Raw genomic sequence first — 18,649 nt, forward strand, 5'->3', positions numbered from 1 at the left:
GTATGTAGTTAGTTCACTTGTAAGTATTTAAGTCCGATGAGGGTTCTAGAACATTTTTTAAAATTATTTTGATTACAAGTTTTATGTGGAATTTGACTTTGACATAATCAAAGCCTGATGGGCGAAAATGAGCATTGAAGTGATGTTCTTTCTTTTTAGTAAGAACAGTTTTTATGAATGTTGGTACTGATTCAGTTAGAAACTGTAAATTTGTTGTATTGTAAGTAATTCATTTATAACGGTTTTTAACAATGTTATTCGCGCGGGTTTTTTCATGTCATTCATTAAAAAAAAAACATTTTTTTAATTGGTCAATTTTATGTTTTCCAACTTTATCCATTTTTTTGTGATGGTTAGTGCGCAGTTTTTCAGTGGTACTGCCTTTTCCAGGAATTGTGAAATCCTCTAAGAGTAAATCCTGTCAAAGTGCTTTCTCAAATTTCGGATTCCACATAAAAATTGTAGTTCCCCTTCATCTCTGAAATCACTTGCACACAGGAATGGTTGAGAATTGTTAGTTACTCGGCCCTAGTACTCTACGAACTTTTGAGACACCTTATTTAATTATAAAGCTAAGACTAATCTCACAAATTACTTGTCCGATGTGAAAAATCTGTAAGTGTTAGATAACTCATTTATTGAAAAAGGCTATAAAAAATTTCCGCTGAGATAAATACCAGCGGAACAGCAATAAAGACAGTTTTAAAATATGAGAGTTTTTACGTTTTGAGACCTTCCAGTGCGTGCGTTTTGGAAACAGTTAAAGTTTTGCTAAAATAATGTATGAACAAATTGTTCCCCTTCAATTGTTTTAAATTAAAGAAGGCGACAGTAGTTCATTTAAATAGCTTTAATTTTAATTAATTTAATCTTCATTTCCGGTATCTTCATTTTCAGAACATAGTTGATTTTGAGCAAGTTTCGAAATAATACTTTCCCGAAATTTTGCAACTTCCTCTTGTTCTTCTACAATTCTTTGCATTTCTTCTTTCGTAGTTCTTTTAAAGAAACCAGCCTTTGAAATAAAAGAAAAAAAAAATATGAATTAAACAACAATATAAAATCATCCTTCAAATTTACCTTTTGCATGCCATAAGCTATTCCTGCAAGAACCAAAAGTCCACCCAATATCCCAAGACAAATAACCCACCAAGGTGTGGGATGAAGCTTTATGAACAAATGATGCTTGAATATTTCAATGTATTTCATATTTGTTGTAATATTTATGGTTGAGCTATTTTGGTAAAGAAAATACATCATTTTAGATTCAAAATTGTATATTTTTAGTGGAAATGAAAAATACCCATTTAAATCACCAATTTTGTTTATCCTCACGTTTGGTAATATCTCAAAAAACTCCCATGGTACTATTAGAGTTTTATTGACTTCAATTAAATCGACTTGGTACTTCAAAGTTATGCTAACTGGCATAAAAGGAATGAAATGGCAAACTTTTATGACAGCTGTCACGCATGTCCCTATCTTAGGATCAACACAACTGAAAACTATCTTTCGGTTGATTGGTAGAGAAACATTCTTTTTAACAGCATCAATGTGATTAGTGTCGGGCACCAGTTGTTCAATATTACGACGATTTCTCTTAGGATTCCTTAGTTCTTTAAGAAAACATATATTTGCACAAATCAGGATTATCAACAAAAAGAGTATTTTGTATTAACTTACTTTTAGAATTTTTCTCAAGTTCCATAAGGTTTGGGTTCGGTGGTTGATAGCTAATTGTTCCATTCTCGTATTGCTTCAATCTTTTAATGTCGGTTAAATTCTTCACCAACAATGTTTCATTCTTCACCAACAATGTTTCATTTTGCTTCGGATAGAAATCAACTAAAAGCTCCTGACCATTGTACAAACTTTCTATTGTAATACTAGTAACATTAATAATTGAAACTAGCTGAGTTGCATTGTGAAACATTTCAGCAATTGGTATATCGATGTAGACTTCAAGTTCCCGAATTATACTTGGACCAATACTTTGGATCTCATGCTTGTTAATTATCTCAGCAGTTGTATTGGAATATTTTTCTAAATCGATATCAGTTGTATTTGGTTTGCTATTTTCAAAAGAAACAAATAAAAGATTAGGCAAAGTGACAAATTCCAAAACAATCCCTTACCCGATAACTTCGATATCGGTGAATTCTTTAAAAGTTATCAAATCACTTTGAAAATTATCAGATGCATTTAATTCTTCTCCGGCAGAAAAAACAAAAGCTGTTAAATTCATGTCAGCTAAAGTGATGTTAATTTGACTAATAACATAAACAATTGTTATATTTTCTTTGCTATTTGTTAACATTGATTTCTCGTCATTCAAATCACAAATAAGATAATCAAATTCATCTTGACAGGATGGTGGTATTTTGTAAAATGGCATTTTATTTGATGATGTTATATTGATTCGAGGCATATAAGCCTTTTCACCGGAATTCGTTACTTCGTAGGTAATAGAAATTGTTTCACTACTTCCAAGGATATATGTTGGACTGGTACGTATTAAAGAAAAGATGAATATATTGGAATTTTAAATAAAATATCATTTTACAAATACAACTCACCCAATTCCGTAACTTGTTACTTTTAAATCAACAATGCATACAGCAGACTTGCATCCGTTAGCAAAAGTGATATTTTCAACAACAAACCTTGGATCAGCTGGATCAACTACTGCACATTCATCACAAAATTCTTGAAAAGAAATCAATAAGAATGTGAATATTTTAATCAACAATAAATTATTAGAAATATGAAAAGTTAAACCAAAAAAGAGAAAACGTACCAAATATTATATTTTTAAATCGGTTTTCGACTTATCATTTTAAGAAATAGAAAATTTGGTTCGATTTGCCAGTTAGTAAGATTAATTTTATAGTTTCTATTATAGTATAATAATTGCTTCGTTTAGTTTAGAATTTAATTGGCTGCGTTCAATCTCTTGTTGGACAGGGTATCTTGGATAGGTGGATTTTTAGATACCTTGTTGAACGAGTTGGATAGCTGTATTGAGATAGCTGTCAACAAATAAAAACAATTTTCAGCTGTTCGCAAAAAGCAGAGAAACATTTGAACTTTAAATTCAAAATTGTTGTAAGATAAAATATTTAATAGATAATTCAACTGAATTCGTTGGACGATGATGCATTGATAGGTGCGTAACAATTTAATAAATAATAGAATCTTTAATCTTTGTTAGATTTTCTCTTAGCTAAATTGAAATTCTATACGATTAATGATTTACTTGCGAAACCTTTTAAAATTCGGAGGCGAATAGCTTCTTCATCAGATACCTACATACCCCAGAAATTCTTGGATACCTGTGGATTCCGTTTTTGACATCTCAGCTGTTTTTGATCAGCGGTTATTTTACACGTAAAACACTAACAAAAAGGTATCCGGATACCCTATCTATCTGATATTGAACGCATCCATTTAATTGTTTGAGTTGACAGGACTTTCAACTAAATAACAACATTAAAGACAATAAGAGTAAGGGAACATACCTTAATTTTACTGTGTACCTGAATTTGATTTTTCTATATCAATTATATAATGTGCACAAGAATAATATTGCCAAAAGCATTTCCAATAATATTGTTTGACAATTATCCACAAATGAGGTTTATTTTTCTATTTTTATATGTTGTCGTTCCTTATAATCATGATTCTTAAGAGTTAAGGCAATAATACGTCACTACATCGTCACATGAACACATGTTTAAAGTGTCAAATAATTACAAATCGTTAGCTGAGTTGAATTGTCAAAGTGAATAAATTGATTACAGACAAGTAATTCTATATAAATATAAAACGAAACACACATTTTTATTATACAAAAAAATAATGTTTTGCTTTGATTCCTTCCTTTGTTTTGTATCTTTTTGTTTACAAACAAATTAAAGTCTTGATTCAGAAAATTATTTATTTAAATTAATTTTTATTAAAATTCTTAAGCGAGTTTTAATTTTTCTTTCGTTAGTTAGTTGGTTCTAGAAATGCCAACAATTCTTATCAATTACTTTTAAACAATTTTTTTTACATTACATTTAAACTTAACAATTGTTGAAATAAGAATAGACCCAATGGGCTTATAATTGTGCTATGTGTTTGTTTACACAGTGTGTCAGACATTTTCTGACAATTAGTTGTAAGGTTTTACGACTTAAAGCTAGCGGATATAAGATTGTCTGACAAATTTGGGAGTCTACAAGGTTGTAAGACATTGTAGGCATGTTTTTCACTGAAACCATTAAGATTCCGATCAGTATAGTTCACTAAAGTGGTAACTGTCATTTAAGGTTTTGACAGATTGATCAAAATTCAAAAATGTGGTCAAATTAGCATCATCAAGGTTTTGTCAATCAACTTTTGAGGTTTTCCTAGGGTAAATTTATGAAACAATTATTCAGATTCCCTTCAAATACCCTGCTAAACATTTTTTAATAAATTGTATTAGTATTGGTACAAAGAGATTTGATCTTAAATTAAAAATATGTCAATTTGTGTACCCCATGAAATGCAAAAAAAGGAGACATTTGTGTTTTGACAGATCTAGATCAAGAATAAATTGATTTATTTTACCCCTGGAAAACCCTATTAAAAGAATATATGGGTTTATGCTTAAACGCAGTTCGAGTCTTTCAACGTCTCACCATTGCATCTCGTTCCCTTTTGATAATGATAGATGAAACTTCAAATGACTTATTTTAAAATAGGTCAATGTGAACACCGCTTTTAGTTTTAATGGAAATGTTCAGCAGTTTGTGGATTTAACCTCCATTTAAGATTATTATATTAATAAATTATCTTACGCATTTATAATTTCACTTTCTGTGCATTAACCTCGAAAAATACTGTCTTCATTTTATTTAAAAGCAATACGGAATTTAGAAAACAATTTTTCAAAAGTTCAGAAAAAAAAGTTGGAAGCATTAATTTTTGGACAACATTTAACAAGACCGCATCGACGTTGACACGAGTTGAAAAATGTATACTAACTTCAAAATTTTTCCTCCGATATCGCAAAAATTTATGAAGTTTTCATTAAGAACAAACAAGTCTTTTAACTTGTTACAAAATTAAATGCAATACGCGATATGTATATGTGAGATTTCGGGAACACGCCTTGGCTATATGTTATGGGTTTAGTAACCAAGTTTACATACCTTTTAAATTCTGAACTTGTTTAGTGAGAGCATAATGCATTTCCAATTCAATTGGCTTAAATATATCAGCCATTTTATTTCGAACATCCACATCAAACTCACGGCAGTTATGAGCTTTTGTGATCTTCTCGTTAAAACTCATCTCTGTCGAAAAAGTATTATTAAATGTTAGACGTTTTACTTTGGGATCCAATTTCACTGTGATGCTTATTTTCTGACTCTTGACTTCTTGTGATTGAGTCGAAATTCTAAAACATATTTGTAATTCTAAAGATTTGTCCTCTTGTTTGATTTCACGTCCTCTGATCGAATTAATTGTGGCGTGAATTTTAACAACGGGATAAGCACGGTAAACAAACACAGATTCCGCATTTGGAGCACCAACAGCAAGATCATTAAATCCATTATTGTCAATATCACAACCTTTTGATAAACCATGTCCAAACATCACATGTTGGCCCCAAGATGTTGTTGCTATTGGGACCGCATTAATTTGTTGACTAGGGACCTGATGAAGGCCTTCGGTACAACCTAAATAAATGAAGACCGTTCCATCTCCAGCAAATGGAGCTCCAATAGCTATGTCTAGAAAGTACAAATATGCGTATTAACATTTATAAGCAATTTTCAGCAACATTTATATTACCATTGAACCCATCACGATTGATATCTCCTAATTTCGAAATCGTTGTTCCAAATCGTCCGTTTTCTTGAGTTGCTGGAGATTTGATAATATTTTGCTCAAACAAAAACTAAGAAAAACAGAAACGGAGTTAAGTTAGAAAGTTTTTTCGTTCTAGTCTTACATTTCCTTTGTTAATGAAGACATATACGGCTCCCTGTTCAAAGTGCCCATCTGAAAAGTGATGTGGAGCAGTAACAATAAGATCCGTCAATCCATCGCCATTCAGGTCCTCAGCTAAGACAGCGTATCCAAAGTACTCTCCAAACTGTGAACTTTGGAATACTTTCATCTTCTTGATTGAATATTTACTTTTGGCAATCATGATTATGTCGAAAATATAAACCTATAACAAAAAAAAACTTCTGTGTCAGGAAAGATTAGACGAACAAAATTCCAACTTACCTCTCCTGACACTTCATTGGCTTTAGGAGCTGAAGCAACATAGAGGGTCTTGTTTGGTAAATCACTATCAAAGTATCCCGATCCTACTGAGAAACCGAAGTAGGAATAAGTTTGTTGTTCCCACAAATGAGGTTCAGGAACCTCAGGATAACCATCAGCCTTGGACATATCTTGTCGAATAATGGAACCTAGCAGTCGAACAATTTTGTTGTTTATTGTCAATATTTTTCAAATTTTTAAAAATATCCAATACCCTTCCAATTATGGATACCAGGAGCTCCAATTAAAATCTCTTCATTATTGTTCGTTATATGGACACTTAAGCCTTGCTCGCCATACATATGATAAAATGTATTATGTCCTTGTATTTTTCGAACTTGGTTAGCTAAATATGTAAGTGTTTTTTTTTTGTTGTTAGTGGGGAAAGTTTGGACTTACTTGAATAACTCACATATCAGATTAAGAGGTGCAATCTTTGTAACATCCCGTGGATCAATATTCACAGTATCGGGCTTCCAATAGCAAATACCATTCATAAGATAGTCTTTAGAGGCAGTAGTTGCTTTAAGTCGTGGAGCACAAACTACAATTTTATCTTTGTCACTGGAACCACCATCTATTGAAGCACCCAACCATTGATGAGATTTCAGTTTGTTCTTAAAAGAGGTATTATCTTTTTCGTAGTGTTTATTTCCAGTGTTGTCGAAAATTAACGGCACACAGATACCATTTGCAATTTTACAACTGTAGATTGCCCCAGGTTCGCTTATTTTAAGTTGATTTTCGAGCGTGGATTGAGCACGGGGAGCACCAATGATAATACTTAAATATCGCCATTAATACAAAAATATTTTAATTTAATATTCAGATACTAAGATTAAACAAATTGTGTGTTGTTGTATAAATGTTAACGAAATCATTTCTCAAAAAGTTACTAATTATGACAAATGATTTAAAATAGAAATCAGAGAGCGGTTAAAAGCGCCATTAAATTAAAATAAAACAAGGGCAGAAAAAGTTCTTTTCAACGGTATTTTATTTAATAAAAGTTAGTATTTGGTAGCATGACCATTATTTTTTACAACTGCTTCAAAGTGACATTTCATTGACTCCACAAGTCTCTGACACCTTGATAGTGATATTGATTGCCAAGCCTGCTCCATAACTCCCTGTTATTTTTTGGTTTTGCTTTGAATACTTGTTTTTTAATATCTGCGCAAAAATTATCGATGGGATAGAGGTCAGGACACTGTACAGGCCACTCCATGATCTCAATCCTATTCTCTTAGAACCATTGCCTTGCTGCTCTGCTGGTATGCTTTGGGTCTTTATCCTGCTGGAAGACCCATTTGAGCTGCATTTCGAATTCGGCATATGGTAGCGTGGTGTTTTTAAGAATATTCACATAAGAGTGCTGATTCATAATGCTTTTGAATCAATATATTGGGCCAACTCCAACCCCAAACCATTACACTGGATCTCCCATGCTTTATTGATTTTGTGGTGTATGTATTTTGGGTTATATTCCATTTTCAGGGGTCTTCTCACAAACTGGCGAGATCCTTTACCACCATAGAGAACCACCTTGCTGTCAACGGTCCAGATCGGTCGCCACTTTTCAGGAGCCCATCCTTAATGCTCGCGCGTAAACTTCATCCTTTTAACTATATGGTTCTTATTTAAAAGTGGAACCTTTATTGGACTTATATTCTCCTCACCGTATGCACACCGCACGGAACCTGAAGCTCGTCTGCAATCTCTGTAGCTGCTGCTGTAGGATTATTCCCTAAAAAGCGAACCATACGTTTTTTAAAAGATTGTGTAAGAGATTGCTTCCGTCCACTCGTTTCTGCTTTTCTTTCAAAGGTTATGGCGTTCCGTATCATCTTGAATCTTTTTATAGGTATTGTCTTCCAAAACAAGCTTTTTTATAATTTCCCGCCCCTCCAGTGTGCAGTGCTTGCCTCGACCCACTTTAAATTCATAAATTCCATAATTGTATTACAATTTTGGAAATATAAAATAGAATAACATGACTTACTTTTTATCACTTTTGCAATCAAAAGTTCAATTTAAACACAATTATTTAAATTAAATTTGTCAATCACTGCTATTATTTTGCTCGCCTAAAATAATGAACCACACTACACAAAGCGCCATTTAAACAGAGCATGAGAATTTACCGTTAAATTATCACTTGCACCTGTAAAGCAACTCTGAGTTACAAAATACAGTAGAGTTGCGAGAAAGTGGTTGTGTTATTGATTTATGAAAAATTATAGGTTCTGTATATATGGTAAAAAAAGCGTTATATTATAAAATTAAAGAGTTTGTTTCTTTGTTTGAACGCGTTAATCTCAGGTACTACTGGAACGATTTTAAAAGAATATATCAGTGTTAGATCGCTAATTTAATAAAAAAGGTTTTATAACATAAAGGCTGTATAAGTGTATAACATCACGCTATGACTAATACGAATGGATCACCAATAAAGAATGTTCCAAAATCAGTGATTGTTTTTTTTTTGTTGCGGTTCCACAGCGTTTTCTGCAACTTTCAGCCATTCCTGTATAAAAGTACTTTTCATGACAAGAATTACTCTTAGAAGATATTCCAATTCCTCGCAAGAATCAGTAAATAAAAGAAATTCCGCTACAGGTCGTAAGCCATTTTTAAAAGATAGACATATCCTGTTGCCTATAAACTTTGTCATGCTTACCAAATTTGTTTTAAGACAAAGCATGCTAGTAACGCTGTAGAGCGCAGATAGTTGTAAATATATACATTTTATCGTCTCTCACTACCTGCCATATTATTCAGAACCTAGACCTTGTAGCGTCATATAATTGCTTGTTCCAGTCTTTGGCAAACGGTCTTTCTCATTAGCAGTTCACCTTATATGATGAAGTACCAAAAAGAGTTTTAGCAAACGATGAAAAATACTTTGAACGATTCAATTGTTAAAATTTGTTCATAACACATTTCAGCAATACTTAAGAAAAAGAGCTCAACACACTATGAAAAACCAAAGTTCACCAATAACAACTTGCAAGTAACAAAAGTTAGTGTTGGCCAGTTGACTCTAAGAAAATACCAGACCTTATTGACTTTTTTGTAGTTAATGGTATTAAAAGAAATAAATAATAAGTGTCGATTGTAATTTATCGACGTTTTATCGTCAGATCGTGCTCAAGTAATTTTATCACTGACTGAGCGGAAATACAAGATGAAGCAGGCCCGGATTAAGGCAAATGGGGGCCCGGGGCTATTTCAAATTCGAGGCCCATTAAAAATATATAAAACCCAAGGAAGCCAACCCCTCATAACTCAGAGTCTCCTTAACCCCAAGCGAGCCAACCCAATAACCCAGGGCGCTAGGAGTCCACGCTCTCAGAGACAATGAGCCGAGGAGTTGACGCATCGAAAATCCAAGAAGCCATCCCCCATGATAATATTTCATCCAAGATCGAAGATCGGTACATATTTTGTATTATTTTAAAGACTGAAAAAGATCTTTCTGCTTCACAATTAGCTAAAGGTATTGTTACGAATATTCTAAATGCTATATAAACATTTGGATAAACGTCAATCATTTGTTTTTCAACGATCCAGTTAAGTATTTTGAATGGTGAAATAAATTCACTTTTTTCTTTTTGAACTTGAAATGTTTTCATGTCATCATTTCAATAAGTTGCTCTATTTCGTAAGTTAATTCAATTTCTAAAGCTTAATAATAAATTTCTACTAAATTTGCTGCTTTTATTTTTACTTTATTTTCACTCATATTTAAACTATTGCAAGAAAATTCAAATATATCAGTGATGTAAGTGTAAGTTTCAATTCTCTTGTGCATTTCTGTAAGCAATTTACATAAAAATTGCCAATTCTAAACTATCAGATCCATAGAGCATTTCTTTTTCTCCGTCGTTCAATATTTTTTGTAATTTTTCTTTTACTGAAATTAGAAAGTTCCTGGTTAACTACTTTGCTCAAGGCTTTCGATTCTATTTCAGTTTGTGAAAAATTATCTCGTGTATTTTTTAAATATTCAATCAAAGACAACATCACGTTTTTAGCTACATTTAAATCTAGTTCCACTTTTTGCAAATACGAATTGGTGGAGTCAAATCTATTTAAAATCTCTTTCCAGGATACCGCCATAAAGGAATTTTCAAGTTTAATAATTTTCGATTAAAGATGAAGCTTCATGCCGAGTATCTAATTTTTGATTTTGATCATCAGCTAAACAGCTTAAAATTTTGTTGTTAGAATTAATTTATAAAAACGTTTTTGAGTGAAAGTGTTAAATTTACGGGTTTTTCAAGTTATTCAAACAAATATATTTATGAAAGTGTACAGTGAAGTGATACTTATATAAAAATGAGCCATGAACAGTGGAAAAGAAGGAAAAGAGGATGTGCATTGAATTGCACAGACTTTCAAATGTCTTTTGGATTTGATATTAATTTTTGCTGATTTAGGCTGCATGGATTTTTTTTCAGAATACAATTTTGGGTTAATAGCGACTTGGGGTATGCGGGTTTGACTTTTTGGATATACTACCGAGTTGAGCTATGTGCGTTTATATATATAGTTTGAATATTGTGGTTTTACGGTTTAAATTTCTAAATGGGATGGGGCCCTCGTTTCCGCTGAGCCCGGGGCTGCAGTCCCCCCTGGCCCCTTATTAATCCGGGCCGGAGAAGAAGAATAATTATAATCTAGTTAATTTGTTTTTTTTTTTTTATAGAATAATTTACTTCTTCAGTAACCAATTTAGAGATAATCTAGAAAGCTTCGTAAGCCTCAATTCTTCCATACAAGCAATTGAACAAATTGATATCATGAAGAAGTACAACAATTAATTGATTATATGCACCAGAGCGTGGAAAAAATACTTTAATCATTTCACACTTAAGAGAAACTGAAATAAAATATCCTGTCAAAAAAGAAAAAGAGACCTACGATGAAATGGCAAGCGACGATTTTTCCAGATGATAAAACGGTCTTTAACGGTCTAAACAACGAACTAAAAAAAAATCAGTGACTTGAAAAGTGAAATTCTAAGTAGGTTTATGAAAATTTTGGCAAAACCAGATACCTCTACCGAATATTTATAAAAATCAGCAAATTGTCTTAAAACCCCCCCATCAAATGTCTAGATGGCAAATGGCTCGCAAACCCAAAACAAAAAGTTGATCTTTTCTTTGAACATCTTGCGAATGTTTTTAAACAATCCTTAGGAAATACGGCTATATGTTGACACATGTGTAATTCATTTCGCTACAATAAAATAAAAAAGGTGCATATGTCAACATAAAACAACAACAATGGCACTTGAAGAATATTCTTAGATTTTACTCAAGCCTTTGACAAGGTTTGGTACTTGGAACTTAAGAAGGAACTGCATAGGGACCTTCCCAGACAGGACTACCAAACACTGAAATCATATGTTTCGAGCCAACTCCTTAGAGTACAGTACGACCAAAATTACTCTGAGCTAAGGAAAATAGAAGCTGGTGCACTGCAAGAAAGTGTCCCAGGGACGATCTTGTTTCTTCTTTAAACCCATCAGTACATAGACTTCACAAAATGTTCAGAAGGAAAAATTAAGTATGAAACAAAATGAAACAAAATTCACGCATATGAATTTCAAAAACAAAAACAAGAATAATAATATTTAAATTTCTGTAAAAAGTACAGAAGAACATCCCACTAACACTGCCAAATATCTTGGAACGACTTTGGATGAAAAGCTTAACTTGAAAAACAAAAAAATGGAATTGGTTAATAGGGAAGAAACAACCTATTTCTGAAACAAACTAATGTTATTTAAGCAAGTACTGAAACCCATTTGGACATATGGCATGCAACTTGGGGGGCTTTACAAAGAAACAAATGCTGAATCCATCCAAACGTTTTAAAACAAAATCTTTCTTGGAATAAGGAATAGCGGTCTACACTTTAACCTTCATATTGAAGTAGTTAAAAACACAGTAGATCATAAGCTGATAATCTAAAGCTAGGGCCTGTGGGAAAGTATTACAACTATTGACTTCCCATATAGTTAGTTATACGAGTAAATTAAGAAAGAAAAGTCATTTGTCCATCTTGTTGGTCCTGATTAAGCTGTGGTTTAAGTTTGGTAAGGGTTAAAGGGTATTTTTACCGAGCGTCTTTTGAAAATTTGAATCAGATTGACAAAAAGACTTTAAATTTTGTATTACAAAAAAAAACATCGATAACAAAGTTGCACATGGATTTATTAATTATAATTTAGTCAGAAGAAGATTAAAGATCCACTTTTTCATGGTCATACAAATTAGTAATACATTTTTTTTTGGAAGACTGAAATTGAGTTTTGTTTTACAGAAATCATATCAAAATCACAAAATCACTCACTTCGTGTAATTACTACTACTTTCATAATAATTTCAAACAACCTACAAACATTTTAAGATGCATCACTTTAATCTTTATATTTAGATATTTCAAAAATGTGAAGTTTGTTCTTCAGTGATAAAAGTAAGATCTGGTTTATTACCTTGATTTCCGTAAATTAATAGCAAATCCAAAATATGAACTTTGAGATTGGGCCATTGAAATGTTCATTTTTGGTTCCTTTATACTGTAGCTGGGTATTGGTGAGAGGTTAAATCCATTTGTTGAGTAAAAAAAACTCAATATTGTTACTAAAATTTTCACAATAAAATACTTTTGCAACATTTTGTATTCGTATAAAAATGTTGTTCATTTATTATCCCAACGAACATTTAAGTTTATCACTCCGTATTGAATTTAATCCAATAAAATGAAATTAACTATTAAAATATTAAAAAAAAATGCGAAATGACTGCCTTTAAATCGTTACATTTTCAAAGACCCACTTGTTTATTTGAAATTTCTTGATGAACTGAGAAATTTTGCAAGCAAACATTTACAAACAAGCAAACATTTTTTCCAGATATTTTTTTTGGTTAAGTTCTTCGCTTTCCTCAATAAGTATAAAACCTCAACTTTTTACCACAAAAACAAACTCTTTGGAAATGTGATAAGGGATTCACTCTCAAGTGTTTATTTTGGAACTGCGATAAGTAATGTTTCTTTTAATTTTTTTTTAAATTACTATTATAGATGAAGTCACTGAATATGTAATTTGTTTAAATAATTGTATAGGTACGATTAAAAAACGTTCTTGATGACTTAAAACTTTCTCAAGTTTTAACTTTAATAAGGACTTTCAATAGACAAAATTGCTACATCAATGTAAAAGGTGGGCAAAATATAAGTAACTTTTTAAAAATAGATTGAAATCAGTATTTTCCCTTTATTATGCTTTTGTTAGTATTATTGATAGTTTAAAATTGCTGACATACCATAGTTCCTTCACAGAAGATGGTTAGTAAAAAGTAAAGATCGCAAAGCATTGAATTTTTCAAATATACCAATGATGATTTATTAGAAATTCTAACCAAAGAACTAAATCGAATATTTGAAACTGGAGACGTCTCTATGAGCTTCCAGCAGAGCGTAATCTTTCCAATCCTTAAAAAAGGAGACAATAATCAGGCTGATAATTATAGAGGCATTTCATTTTTCAACTCAGCGCCAGCGCTACAAATATTAATGGGGGTTATGAAAAATCGTTTTAAGAATTGGACTTCACAAAATAGATGCTTAAGCGAATTCCAGGCAGTATTCCGCGAGAATTACTCGACCATAGATGAAATCTTCATTCTGAATACGACAGCGCAGACATTTATTAGAGAAAAGAGAAAGCTCTATGCGTTTTGTGGACCTAAGAGCTGCATTTGATACGGTGGACAGGAATTAGAAACAGTAAAGTCATATAAATACTTGAGAATAAATATCTGCTACAACATGAACATGGAACAACACTTAGAGCAGAAGCTATCTTCATCTAAATCAGCTATATGTGCCGCATGGAAAAACTGTGTGGAAGATAAACATATATCCATGAGAAACAAATACCAATTATTCCAGGCAGTTTCTAAATCAATAATACTATATGGAGCTCAAGTGTGGGGATACAAATCATATGATACAGTAGAAAAACTGCTGCTTTTTTTCTTAAAGCGAATTTTCAAGCTATTTGTTGAAACAGGAATATTACCACTATCCATAGAAACATTGCGAGTTTATTTCAACTTCATTGCGAAAAATATGGTACAGGACGGAGAAAGGTTGACCAAACGAATAGCAAGTTACGTGATAGAGAAGAAAATATTCAGCCTTATCACAGGCCCCGTCGTAATAGATTCGTAGTACGAACCCCGAATAATTGTATCATTGGTCCCGTCGTGCTAAAAAAAATTTGCTACGAAATTCGGAGTTCGTGAAAATTGGTATCACTAGCCCCGAATGAATACGAAGTTTGGCAGTTTTTTCTACGAACAATTATTTTGATCGGAGTTTTTAGAACGAACAAAAAATTAAGCTTGCGAAGATAAATTAAATAAAATATATGAAAAGAATCATGTAAGTTTTACTATTGTTTTAATGTGAAAGTGTTTACCTATGTATGTTTTTTTTTTTTTTTTTTGAAGGGCAAATAAAGTTATCACAAATAAAATTTAATTCGAAAGGCTTTATGAAATGCTTCAAGAAAAACTTGAAATTACCCAAGAATTTTTCAAAAATCCCTAAGGAGGAAGTGAATTCGTTTTGAGAAGCAGTAAAAATAGAGTTAATTAGCTTAGGCCCACCTTCTAAGGACACCTCTAGCTGGAAAAAAGTAAATTGAATAAATTAGTCCAAACTTTTTTATATTTTAATTTAATTCTTAAGTGTGGTTACATTGGAAGGCATAAATCAAGAGGAACATGGTTGAGAACAAAAAAGAATGCAAAGCTACAGGTGGCGGGGCAAATAGAATGCATTTTTTTAGCAGCCTCGAAGAAGGTGTCATAAGAATGAATGAACTTTGACCAGCGGAATAAAAGATCCACAATCTTATATATTCGAAAATTCTTCCGAGCCTTTAGAATCAAATGAACCTTGTGAAAAGAACCAACTTGCCGATGTTTCGATGTTATCAGACGTAGTTGATGTGGGAAATGTTCCACGGCGTCTTCCAACCACTTCGCGTCAATCATATGATTCATCCAGTCTTCGTGTATTTTCTTCATTTATTGCAAAGATTGCAACGACAATACTATCAACTTTTAAGATAGGTAGAAATGGCGATCTCAAGGCAACCTAGCCTGTAGTGCGCCGTTTTGATACCAAAATCAACTTTTAAAGACAAAAACAAATAAAAATAAGAACAAATCGAAAGATGAAAAACGAACTTTTATTCAATTTTCTTATTTTGACGCATATCAGCTGATTTTAAAACTCCGAAATTAGTATTTCTGTGTGGCAATGCTTTCTTGAATTCGTTCGGGGCTTATAATGTAAATGTATTCGTATTCGTAGCGTAACACAATTTTCGGGGACTCGCTACGAGGGACTCTGTGATAGGGGTGATTGTTTTATGAACATTGGAAAGCACTCGCAGAGTTTGCTGGTCAGACTTTAAGGATTACTATGGATAATATTCATCAATGGAAGGAAGAGTTCGATAATTTAATTAATGCGGTGGATGAAAAAATGCGAGCGGAAAGCATTGAAAAAGCACTAACTTAAACCAGCTTATTGCAGCTTAAACCATAATCTGTGCGAAAACAACTATTTTAATAAAAAATACTCAATTGACATATATGTTATATTATATATATATCTACTGTTTTTAAGGCCAGAGGAGAAATTATAGGCCTTATCTTTGTACCCCCAAATCCTTTTCCGACCGAGTGACAAGTAACCTCTCTCGAAGTTCTCTGCCCCCAACACAATGTATCGAAAACCATTGGCAACATTGCCAAGATGCAATCAGAGAAGCCGCCTCTGATGTGCTGGGTTTCAAACAGCCACCAACAAGGAACCCCTGGTTTGATGAGGAATGTCGGCAGGCAAATGCAGCCAAACAACAGGCACGCAAAGCGGCCGGCGCTGCATAAAAGGACGAGAGCTGCTCGTGAGCTCTATGAGCAGAAGAGGCGAGAGGAACGCCGACTTTTCAGAAGGAAAAAGAGAGGGCATGAGAAGCGTGCGGTCGAAGATGTTGAGAGGTATAAAAGCAGGAATGAGGTTCGAAAGTTTTATGAACAGGTGAAACGAAATTCACAGGTACATAAACCTAGAGCCGAAGGCTGAAAAGACGAAAGTGGAAACATCATAGTGGAACCGCAGTCAATGCTGAGGATATGGAAGGACCACTTCTGCAGACTGTATAACGGCGACGAAGAACTGAATTTTGCTGTCAGGCAGGATGATCCATTCAATATAGACGACGAAAGCCAACAATCCCGTCCTCCCGACTTAGACGAAGTAAAGATTGCCATATCTAAGTTGAAGTCTAATAAAGACGCTGGAGCAGATGGCTTGAATGCCGAGCTGGAGATAAGTTGGTTAGGAGCATGCACCAACTTATCTGTAAGATATGGTCGGAAGAAAACATGCCCGATGAATGGAACCTCAGTATTGTTTGCCCGATCCTGAAAAAAGGAGACCCTCTAAACTGCACCAACTATAGAGGAATAAGTCTACTTAACATCGCCTATAAAATCTTCTCTGCCATAATATGTGAACGTCTGAAGCACATCGTCAACAACCTGATAGGTCCTTATCAGTGTGGTTTTAGACCCGGAAAGTCCACAGTTGATCAAATATTCACATTACGGCAGATCCTGGAAAAAACTCAAGAGCACCAAATCGACACCCACCATCTTTTCATCGATTTCAAGGCCGCATATGACAGCATCTACAGGGACGAGCTGTATAGAGCCATGTCTAGTTTTGGAATCCCTGCCAAACTCGTCCGTTTGTGCAGGATGACCATGGAGAATTCACGCTGCTCCATAAAGGTTGGAAACAACCTAACAGAACCTTTTGATGTCAAAAAAGGTTTTAGACAAGGTGATGCGCTGTCATGCGATTTTTTTAACATCGTGCTTGAAAGAATAGTGCAGAGCTCACACGTCAACACTAGAGGCACTATCTTTCAAAAGTCTGTCCAATTACTGGCATATGCTGATGACATTGACATAATCGGAAGAACTCAGCGTGATGTCAACGGGGCTTTTGTGAGTATTGAGGCAGAGGCGGCAAAAATGGGTTTAACGGTTAATGAGGGCAAAACAAAGTACATGCTGTCGTCTAGAAAGGACATACAACACCGACGTTTTGGTCAAAACGTCACAATCGACAGACGTAGCTTTGAGGTAGTCAAGGACTTCGTCTACCTAGGCTCCGCTGTAAACGCAGAAAACAACACCAGCGCTGAGATCAAACGCAGAATAACTCTTGCTAACCGCTGTTTCTTTGGACTAAGAAAGCAATTGAGTGGTAATGTCCTCTCTCGAGGGACCAAAGTGTTGCTATATAAGACCCTTATCATCCCCGTCCTGCTATACGGTGCAGAAGCATGGACCATGACAAAAGCGGATGAAAGCACCTTGGGTCGCTTCGAGAGAAAAGTTCCTCGTGTGATCTACGGTCCCGTATGCATCGAAGGGGAGTGGAGGAGAAGATGGAACGACGAATTGCACGGGCTGTATAGCGACGTAGACTTAGCAAGAAGAGTAAAAGTCCAACGACTAAGATGGCTGGGTCACGTAGAGCGCATGGAAACCAATGCTCCGGCCCGGAAAGTCTTCGAATCCGCACCCACAGGACAGCGCAGTAGAGGAAGACCGCGGATCAGGTGGCGCGCACAAGTGGAAGGTGACTTCACCCAACTTGGAGCGCGAAACTGGAGACATCTAGCTAGGGACCGAGCTAGATGGAGAAGTTTGTTGGGTGAGGCCCTAGTTCACACAGGATTGTAGCGCCACCTTAAGTAAGTAAGTAAGTAATCTTTGTACCCCACAGAGAAGATTTGCAAATTTTCTGCACTATTTGTAATATGCGTGAAAGGGAAAACATTTATCACTTCCTGGGAAGAGGTGCTGTCTTAAAGGAGTTCAGGATTCATTTTTTTTTTTGGGAAACTAGAATTAGAGGAACCAAAAATAAAAATGATTTTAAATAACGCTGACTGGAAAAAATTGCACAACTATTGTCAACAAGATTCGAAATATAGAATAGCTTTAATTGAAGATAATTTGCAACATACCTCTTACAATACTTTATTATGTACATGTTGTTAAACTCGGGCAGACGGCTTTTATAGTCATGTCTTAAGATTAAAGAATAATACTTTTTTGTAAACTTAAATTTGAAAAATAAACAATAAATCTATCTACCTGCCATATTTTCTAAGAAAAATTGTTTAATTATGTCACAACTTTACAATCCGAACCAAATTGTCACTTTCTGTAGT

At 33.9% G+C, this 18,649-nt stretch overlaps 1 protein-coding gene across 1 annotated transcript; it reads right to left on the reverse strand.

The window, feature by feature from the left end:
- Positions 1-835: 835 nt before the first annotated feature.
- On the reverse strand, positions 836-13,222 carry LOC129950426 (integrin alpha-PS3-like). The gene is made up of 14 exons (XM_056062368.1): positions 13,213-13,222; positions 12,812-12,959; positions 6,719-7,089; positions 6,521-6,652; positions 6,268-6,455; positions 5,987-6,208; positions 5,827-5,932; positions 5,181-5,765; positions 2,577-2,706; positions 2,136-2,504; positions 1,684-2,072; positions 1,304-1,616; positions 1,081-1,234; positions 836-1,015 (listed from the first exon to the last, which is right to left on the reverse strand). The coding sequence occupies exons 1-14, from the start codon at positions 13,220-13,222 to the stop codon at positions 866-868; spliced, it is 3,267 nt and encodes a 1,088-aa protein (XP_055918343.1). The 3' UTR covers positions 836-865.
- Between the last annotated feature and the right edge of the window lie 5,427 nt (positions 13,223-18,649).

This window comes from Eupeodes corollae, chromosome 3 (genome assembly GCF_945859685.1).
Source record: "Eupeodes corollae chromosome 3, idEupCoro1.1, whole genome shotgun sequence".
In the NCBI taxonomy this organism is placed as follows: domain Eukaryota; kingdom Metazoa; phylum Arthropoda; class Insecta; order Diptera; family Syrphidae; genus Eupeodes; species Eupeodes corollae.